Here is a 9117-nt window from a genome sequence, read left to right on the forward strand (position 1 = left end):
CAGCCAAAGATGTAAAAGATAGATGGAGTGGATCAAAACAAGAAATAGACCAGATTTGTTTTGTACTCATTTGCCTCCTCCCCTGTCTAGGGGACTCATTCCTCTAGGTCACACTGCAGTCACTCACAGAGAAGGTGCAGCGAGGTAAATCTAGCCATGTATCAATCAGAGGCCAGGCTAACCTCCTTGTTCCAATAAGAACAATAACTTAGGTGCACCATTTCTTATTGGAACCCTCCGTGAAGTCAACCCTGTAAGCCGTGTCCTCAGTCGCCCCTCCCTGCGTCAGAGCAACGGCAAACAATCGTGCATCTGAGTTGAGAGTGCTGTCCAGAGCAGTCACAATGGAGCACTCTGATTGGGCTAAAACATTGTCGCGGGTGGTTCTGGGTACATATTGTCCGGCCCCCGTTCCCTCCCTCCCTCCGTGAAAGCAAGGGCAGACAATCGTTTCGCGCCTTTTTTTCCTGAGTTACCTGTGCGGATGCCGTACCACCGCAAGCATGGAGCCCGCTCAGGTAACCGTCACCGTATGTCTCCTGGGTGCTGGCAGATGCGGTACGGCATTGCTACACAGTAGCAGCAACCCATTGCCTTCTGGCAGCAGACGGTACAGTACGACTGGTAGCCGTCCTCGTCATGTCCGAGGTGTTCCTGGTCGCCTGTGTGAGGTCGATCAGGAGCGCCTGGGCAGACATGGGCGCAGGGACTAAATTTTTAGTGACTTGACCAGGTCATTCTCTTTAGTCCGGCAGTCAGTCCTATTGAACCGTCTTATGGTGAGCAGGCAGGCAATATGGATTGCTAGCAGTCCTATTGCACCGTCTTCTGCCGAGCAGCCATGAGATGTGGATGGCATGCAGTCCTTCTGCACCGTCTGCTGCCAGCAAAGATGTAAAAGATAGATGGAGTGGATCAAAACAAGAAATAGACCAGATTTGTTTTGTACTCATTTGCCTTTTCCCCTGTCTAGGGGACTCATTCCTCTAGGTCACACTGCAGTCACTCACAGAGAAGGTGCAGCGAGGTAGATCTAGCCATGTATCAATCAGAGGCCAGGCTAACCTCCTTGTTCCAATCAGAACAATAACTTAGGTGCACCATTTCTTATTGGAACCCTCCGTGAAGTCAACCCTGTAAGCCGTGTCCTCAGTCGCCCCTCCCTGCGTCAGAGCAACAGCAAACAATCGTGCATCTGAGTTGAGAGTGCTGTCCAGAGCAGCCCAATGGAGCACTCTGATTGGGCTAAAACATTGTCGCGGGTGGTTCTGGGTACATATTGTCCGGCCCCCGTTCCCTCCCTCCCTCCGTGAAGGCAAGGGCAGACAATCGTTTCGCGCCTTTTTTCCTGAGTTACCTGTGCGGACGCCATACCACCGCAAGCATGGAGCCCGCTCAGGTAACCGTCACCGTATGTCTCCTGGGTGCTGGCAGACATGGTACGGCATTGCTACACAGTAGCAGCAACCCATTGCCTTCTGGCAGCAGACGGTACAGTACGACTGGTAGCCGTCCTCGTCATGTCCGAGGTGCTCCTGGCCACGTCGGCTGGGAGCGCCTGGGCAGACATGGGCGCAGGGACTAAATTTTTGGTGACTTGACCAGGTCATTCTCTTTAGTCCTGCAGTCAGTCGTATTGAACCGTCTAATGGTGAGCAGGCAGGCAATACGGATTGCTAGCAGTCGTATTGTACCATCTTCTGCCGGGCAGGCAAGAGATGACGATGGCTAGCAATCGTATTGTACCATCTTCTGCCGGGCAGGCAAGAGATGACGATGGCTAGCAATCGTACTGTGCCATCTTCTGCCAGGCAGGCAAGAGATGAGGATGGCTAGCAGTCGTACTGTACCATCTTCTGCCGAGCAGCCATGAGATGTGGATGGCTTGCAGTCCTTCTGCACCGTCTGCTGCCAGCCAAAGATGTAAAAGATAGATGGAGTGGATCAAAACAAGAAATAGACCAGATTTGTTTTGTACTCATTTGCCTTCTCCCCTGTCTAGGGGACTCATTCCTCTAGGTCACACTGCAGTCACTCACAGAGAAGGTGCAGCGAGGTAAATCTAGCCATGTATCAATCAGAGGCCAGGCTAACCTCCTTGTTCCAATAAGAACAATAACTTAGGTGCACCATTTCTTATTGGAACCCTCCGTGAAGTCCTGCCTGAACTACTCCTTGATGTAAAGCCACCCCCTTTGTGGATTTTAGCCCCCTGAAGCCAACCCTGTAAGCCGTGTCGTCAGTCGCCCCTCCCTCCGTCAGAGCAACGGCAGACAATTATTCCGCGCCTTTTTTCTGTGCGGACACCATACCAAGGCAAGCATGGAGTCCGCCCAGCTCACTTTGGCAATTAGGAGCACATTAAACACCACACGCATTATCCAGCAGTATATGCAGCACCAGAACCTGGCAAAGCGCTACCGGGCGAGGAGGCGACGTCAGCGCGGTCACGTGAGTGATCAGGACATGGACACAGATTTCTCTGAAAGCATGGGCCCTGCCAATGCATGCATCATGGTGCTAATGGGGCAGGTTCATGCTGTGGAACGCCGATTCTGGGCTCGGGAAACAAGTACAGACTGGTGGGACCGCATAGTGTTGCAGGTCTGGGACGATTCCCAGTGGCTGCGAAACTTTCGCATGCGTAAGGGCACTTTCATGGAACTTTGTGACTTGCTTTCCCCTGCCCTGAAGCGCATGAATACCAAGATGAGAGCAGCCCTCACAGTTGAGAAGCGAGTGGCGATAGCCCTGTGGAAGCTTGCAACGCCAGACAGCTACCGGTCAGTTGGGAATCAATTTGGAGTGGGCAAATCTACTGTGGGGGCTGCTGTGATGCAAATAGCCCACGCAATCAAAGATCTGCTGATATCAAGGGTAGTGACCCTGGGAAATGTGCAGGTCATAGTAGATGGCTTTGCTGCAATGGGATTCCCTAACTGTGGTGGGGCCATAGACGGAACCCATATCCCTATCTTGGCACCGGAGCACCAAGCCGGCGAGTACATAAACCGCAAGGGGTACTTTTCAATAGTGCTGCAAGCTCTGGTGGATCACAAGGGACGTTTCACCAACATCAACGTGGGATGGCCGGGAAAGGTACATGACGCTCGCATCTTCAGGAACTCTGGTCTGTTTCAAAAGCTTCAAGAAGGGACTTTATTCCCAGACCAGAAAATAACTGTTGGTGATGTTGAAATGCCTATATGTATCCTTGGGGACCCAGCCTACCCCTTAATGCCATGGCTCATGAAGCCGTACACAGGCAGCCTGGACAGCAGTCAGGAGCTGTTCAACTACAGGCTGAGCAAGTGCAGAATGGTGGTAGAATGTGCATTTGGACGTTTAAAGGCGCGCTGGCGCAGTTTACTGACTCGCTTAGACCTCAGCGAAACCAATATTCCCACTGTTATTACTGCTTGCTGTGTGCTCCACAATATCTGTGAGAGTAAGGGGGAGACGTTTATGGCGGGGTGGGAGGTTGAGGCAAATCGCCTGGCTGCTGGTTACGCGCAGCCAGACACCAGGGCGGTTAGAAGAGCACAGGAGGGTGCGGTACGCATCAGAGAGGCTTTGAAAACCAGTTTCATGACTGGCCAGGCTACGGTGTGAAAGTTCTGTTTGTTTCTCCTTGATGAAACCCCCCGCCCCTTGGTTCACTCTACTTCCCTGTAAGCTAACCACAGTCCCCTCCTCCCTTCGATCACCGCTTGCAGAGGCAATAAAGTCATTGTTGCTTCACATTCATGCATTCTTTATTCATTCATCACACAAATAGGGGGATGACTACCAAGGTAGCCCAGGAGGGGTGGTGGAGGAGGGAAGGAAAATGCCACACAGCACTTTAAAAGTTTACAACTTTAAAATTTATTGAATGACAGCCTTCTTTTTTTGGGGCAATCCTCTGTGGTGGAGTGGCTGGTTGGCTGGTGGCCACCCCACCGCGTTCTTGGGCGTCTGGGTGTGGAGGCTATGGAACTTGGGGAGGAGGGCGGTTGGTTACACAGGGGCTGTAGTGGCAGTCTGTGCTCCAGCTGCCTTTGCTGCAGCTCAACCATACACTGGAGCATACTGGTTTGGTCCTCCAGCAGCCTCAGCATTGAATCCTGCCTCCTCTCATCACGCTGCCGCCACATTCGAGCTTCAGCCCTCTCTTCAGCCCGCCACTTACTCTCTTCAGCCCGCCACTTACTCTCTTCAGCCCGCCACCTCTCCTCCTGGTCATTTTGTGCTTTCCTGCAGTCTGACATTATTTGCCTCCACGCATTCGTCTGTGCTCTGTCAGTGTGGGAGGACAGCATGAGCTCGGAGAACATTTCATCTCGAGTGCGTTTTTTTTTCTTTCTAATCTTCACTAGCCTCTGGGAAGGAGAAGATCCTGTGATCATTGAAACACATGCAGCTGGTGGAGAAAAGAAAAGGGACAGCGGTATTTAAAAAGACATATTTTATAAAACACTGGCTACACTCTTTCAGGGTAAACCTTGCTGTTAACATTACATACATAGCACATGTGCTTTCGTTACAAGGTCGCATTTTGCCTCCCCCCACCGCGTGGCTACCCCCTCAACCCTCCCCCCTCCCTGTGGCTAACAGCGGGGAACATTTCTGTTCAGCCGCAGGCAAACAGCCCAGCAGGAATGGGCTCCTCTGAGTGTCCCCTGAAGAAAAGCACCCTATTTCAACCAGGTGACCATGGATTATATCTCACTCTCCTGAGGATAACACAGAGAGATAAAGAACGGATGTTGCTTGAACGCCAGCAAACATACACTGCAATGCTTTGTTGTACAATGATTCCCGAGTACGTGTTACTGGCCTGGAGTGGTAAAGTGTCCTACCATGAAGGACGCAATAAGTCTGCCCTCCCCAGAAACCTTTTGCTAAGGCTTTGGGAGTATATCCAGGAGAGCCGCGAATGCCAGGGCAAAGTAATCCTTTCACATGCTTGCTTTTAAACCATGTATAGTATTTTAAAAGGTACACTCACCGGAGGTCCCTTCTCCGCCTGCTGGGTCCAGGAGGCAGCCTTGGGTGGGTTCAGGGGGTACTGGCTCCAGGTCCAGGGTGAGAAACAGTTCCTGGCTGTCAGGAAAACCGGTTTCTCCGCTTGCTTGCTGTGAGCTATCTACAACCTCGTCATCATCATCATCTTCTTCGTCCCCAAAACCTGCTTCCGTATTGCCTCCATCTCCATTGAAGGAGTCAAACAACACGGCTGGGGTAGTGGTGGCTGAACCCCCTAAAATGGCATGCAGCTCATCATAGAAGCGGCACGTTTGGGGCTCTGACCCGGAGCGGCCGTTCGCCTCTCTGGTTTTCTGGTAGGCTTGCCTCAGCTCCTTCAGTTTCACGCGGCACTGCTTCGGGTCCCTGTTATGGCCTCTGTCCTTCATGCCCTGGGAGATTTTGACAAAGGTTTTGGCATTTCGAAAACTGGAACGGAGTTCTGATAGCACGGATTCCTCTCCCCATACAGCGATCAGATCCCATACCTCCCGTTCGGTCCATGCTGGAGCTCTTTTGCGATTCTGAGACTCCATCATGGTCACCTCTGCTGATGAGCTCTGCATGGTCACCTGCAGCTTGCCACGCTGGCCAAACAGGAAATGAGATTCAAAAGTTCGCGGTTCTTTTCCTGTCTACCTGGCCAGTGCATCTGAGTTGAGAGTGCTGTCCAGAGCGGTCAAAATGGAGCACTCTGGGATAGCTCCCGGAGGCCAATACTGTCGAATTGTGTCCACAGTACCCCAAATTCGACCCGGCAAGGCCGATTTAAGCGCTAATCCACTTGTCAGGGGTGGAGTAAGGAAATCGATTTTAAGAGCCCTTTAAGTCGAAATAAAGGGCTTCATCGTGTGGACGGGTGCAGGTTTACATCGATTTAATGCTGCTAAATTCGACCTAAAGTCCAAGTGTAGACCAGGGCTATCTGATCATGGCTAGGTGATATTATTTATTGATTTATATTAGAAAAGAAAGTGATTCAGAACCATAGCTAGCCTATGTAATTACATGTTCTTATTACTCTTTTCCTCATCCTCCTTCCATCCTGCTTCTATTGTTTGTTACGCTCCTTTGTTGTGTTGTGTGTTGTGTTGTGTGTGACTAATTTATGAGCACCTTATGGTCTTATACAGCACGTAACCCTCATCTTCTATATTTCTCAGTCATCATCAACATGTACCATTTACTTTGTTTCTTGTCTCAGTTCAGCATATATGCTATAGTGTGTCCCCTCCCAGAAACTCGAGGCATCACAGAATCTGAGTACTGTGCTATATCCATGATTAATTCCTCCTTACAGGAATCCATTCACATTTCTTTGGGACACGCAGTCACATGGAGCCAGCTTGGCAGACTTCATGCTTGCTCAGCTCTGGTGTTGATGTGGAAATCGGATAATTTCCTACCTCAGGTGTCTCAAACAGTTGAACCCTTGGCTTCTTCCTCTGACTATCTTAGGGTTTTCTATAGCACCAATCACCTTAATATCTCAACCATGAAAAGCACCTCTCTAAAGGGACTCCAAAGCTCCCTGATTCCTGAGGTCTGCTCTGCTTTGGAGCAGAAGGGCTCAAGCTTTTGCTGCTGGAAGGGAGAGCACCTCACTCAATTACCTCTTCCAAGTCTGCTCTTCCAGGAGTCACTTTTATTTTTCCAGCTGACACTCTGTATAAAGGTCTCAGCTATGAGTGTCTTGTGCAGAGCATCCACTCCCAAGAACTTTTGGAGCTAAGCTGGGGTGTCTTTTTATGATTGAGTTAGTTACATATATATTTAGCCATTGCTAAATGTGCATCCACCACCAGCTGACACAAGGCATCACAGCAGAATACATCAGCTGAGACACTCCAAACTACTTTTCTCCAAACTGCTGCTAAAAGCATATGGTTAATTGGAATCCACCAAAGGCAAATCGAAGCACAGGAGTCCTGAAGCATTTGTGCACAGGAAACCTAAACCACTTTAGAAAGAAATCCATGAAGGAGAAAGGAACAATATCAGGGGATGATGAAGAAAGCAGCTGGATGATGAAAAAAAAAATGGTGGAAGAACCGGAGAAACATAATGAAGGATGAATCGATTAGTGAATTCTCCCATAATAATCTCAGCTAAACTGATCCTATTCATGTACTATACTCTAAGGGCATTCTCCGCCAAAAAATTAAAAAGTCTGCGCACAATATTTTAAAATTCTGCAAATTTTATTTGTCAAATAAATGTGGAGGCTCCAGCATGGCATTGGGGAGTACAGGCCCCTGGTTGCAGAGGTGGGAGATCACTGTGCAGCTCCCCTTCAGGACATTGACTCAGCAGTGAGGCTGCACTCAACTCTGACACAGCACAAGGACTGGGCCTGCCCCAGAAATACCACAGCCCCGCCCTCCTGTGCCAGGTGTACCGGGTGTGGGCAGGCAGGCTCAACAAGGGAGGATCCAAGTGTGGAGGGGCTTAGTGTGGGGGCAATCCAGGTGTGGATTGAGAGGGTTCTGTGTGGGCAATCTGGGTGCGGGTGGCTCAGTGGGGGATCCAGGTGTGGAAGGGATCTGGATGCACAGGGGCTTGTTGAGGGGTTCTGGGTGCAACAGTAATTGGACTGTGTAGGGGGGGTCCAGGTGAAGATGGTTGGAGCTCTGCAAGAGGGAGTCTGGGTGTAGGGGGGGATAGAACTCAGCAGGGGGATCTGGGTGTGGGAGGGCTCAGTGTGAGGGCTCAAGGTATGGGGGCAGTGGGGCTCAGTGGGGTGGGGTTCCAGGTGCAGCTGGTTGGGGCTTGGTAGTGGGGGATCCGGGTATGGGTGGCTCATCGGGGTGGTCCAGGTGCAGGGGGAGTGGGGCTCGTCAAGAACGGTTCTGAGTACGAAGTGGGTGAGGCTTGGTGGGAGGGTTTGAGTAGGAAGGGGTCTGGATGCACGGGGATTGGGCGGATGGGGGAGCAGCTCCCTGTACAGTGATCCCTCCCCCTGCAACTGAGGAGCAATGGGTGCAGGAATCGCAGGGGGCAGGGAGTTTGCAGAGCTTCCTACAGCCAAGGGAGAAATCTGGAGGTGGATTTGACCTGGCCCCAGATGCCATGTAGGGGAAGAGGAAGTCCCATCCTCCCCAACCCAGCCAGGACTAGCAGCTGAGCCCAGCGCAGGATAGGAGCCACCAGCTGGGTCTTCCCCAGTCCTGATCTCTGTCCCACAGTGATTTACCTCTCTGCCCTGGGCACCTGAAACATACTGCTGAGGGGATGGTCACATGACCGCTCTTGTGGCTTCCCATTGCTTCCCCATCAGAAAGTCATTTTTCTGCAGGGAAGCAAAGAAATCTCGTGGGACATAAATTCTGCCATGTGCAGTGGAGCAGAATTCCCCCAGGAGTAACTATAGAGTAACAGGCCAGATCCTCAGCTGGTGTAAGTCAGCATTACTCCAGCGATTTCAAAGGAGCTTTGTCCGTTCACACCAGGAGAGGATCTCATGCAATGTTTTGAAATTAAAGACATAGGGCCTAATCCTTAAATTCTTCCCTAGGCCTCCCAAAAGGTAGGGGATGTTTAGTCTGTGGAAGATCTGAGGTAGGACTTCTGGATCAGGACCACAGAAAGAATGTAACATGCAGTATACCACACATGGTCCCATCAGGTATGTTAGAATACAATCTCAGAAGTTTCACAGGGCCACTCATTAGTTCCCCCACACAGGGGCCACAGTCAAATCAGCCAAAGGGAGCTGGATTCAGTTCCCTTCAGAATCCACCAGGAAGAGGCAAAGGAGGGAGCAATGGAAGTTGCTCCCTTCCCAGCATGGACTGTGCTGAGTCACACTTCAGTGCTCCCATGACAGAAGCAATGAACCAAATCCAGAATTTGAAGCTGGGTCTCCATAAACTGCCACAGAAGTGCTAGGCTGCCCCACGATTTAACCTAATCTACCTAAGGATCAGATTGTGCCTTCCCTACTAGCCCTGAGTATGCAGCAGCAAATAGTTGCAATGTCCCAGGAGGAGATTGGAGGCCGAATTGTGACTCAGAGAGTCACTGGTTCCCCTATGACTCCAGGGGAAGTAATCTGCACCAGCCCTTTTCCTGGCAGATTAAATCCTGCCGCCTGCCAGCTCAGCTGCATTG

At 50.9% G+C, this 9117-nt stretch overlaps 1 protein-coding gene across 1 annotated transcript; it reads right to left on the reverse strand.

The window, feature by feature from the left end:
- Nucleotides 1-3860: 3860 nt before the first annotated feature.
- On the reverse strand, nucleotides 3861-5790 carry LOC141984210 (uncharacterized). The gene is made up of 2 exons (XM_074947148.1): nucleotides 4991-5790; nucleotides 3861-4402 (listed from the first exon to the last, which is right to left on the reverse strand). The coding sequence occupies exons 1-2, from the start codon at nucleotides 5571-5573 to the stop codon at nucleotides 3861-3863; spliced, it is 1125 nt and encodes a 374-aa protein (XP_074803249.1). The 5' UTR covers nucleotides 5574-5790.
- Nucleotides 5791-9117: the final 3327 nt, after the last annotated feature.

The sequence above is a fragment of the Natator depressus genome, chromosome 3, assembly GCF_965152275.1.
Source record: "Natator depressus isolate rNatDep1 chromosome 3, rNatDep2.hap1, whole genome shotgun sequence".
Taxonomy (NCBI): domain Eukaryota; kingdom Metazoa; phylum Chordata; order Testudines; family Cheloniidae; genus Natator; species Natator depressus.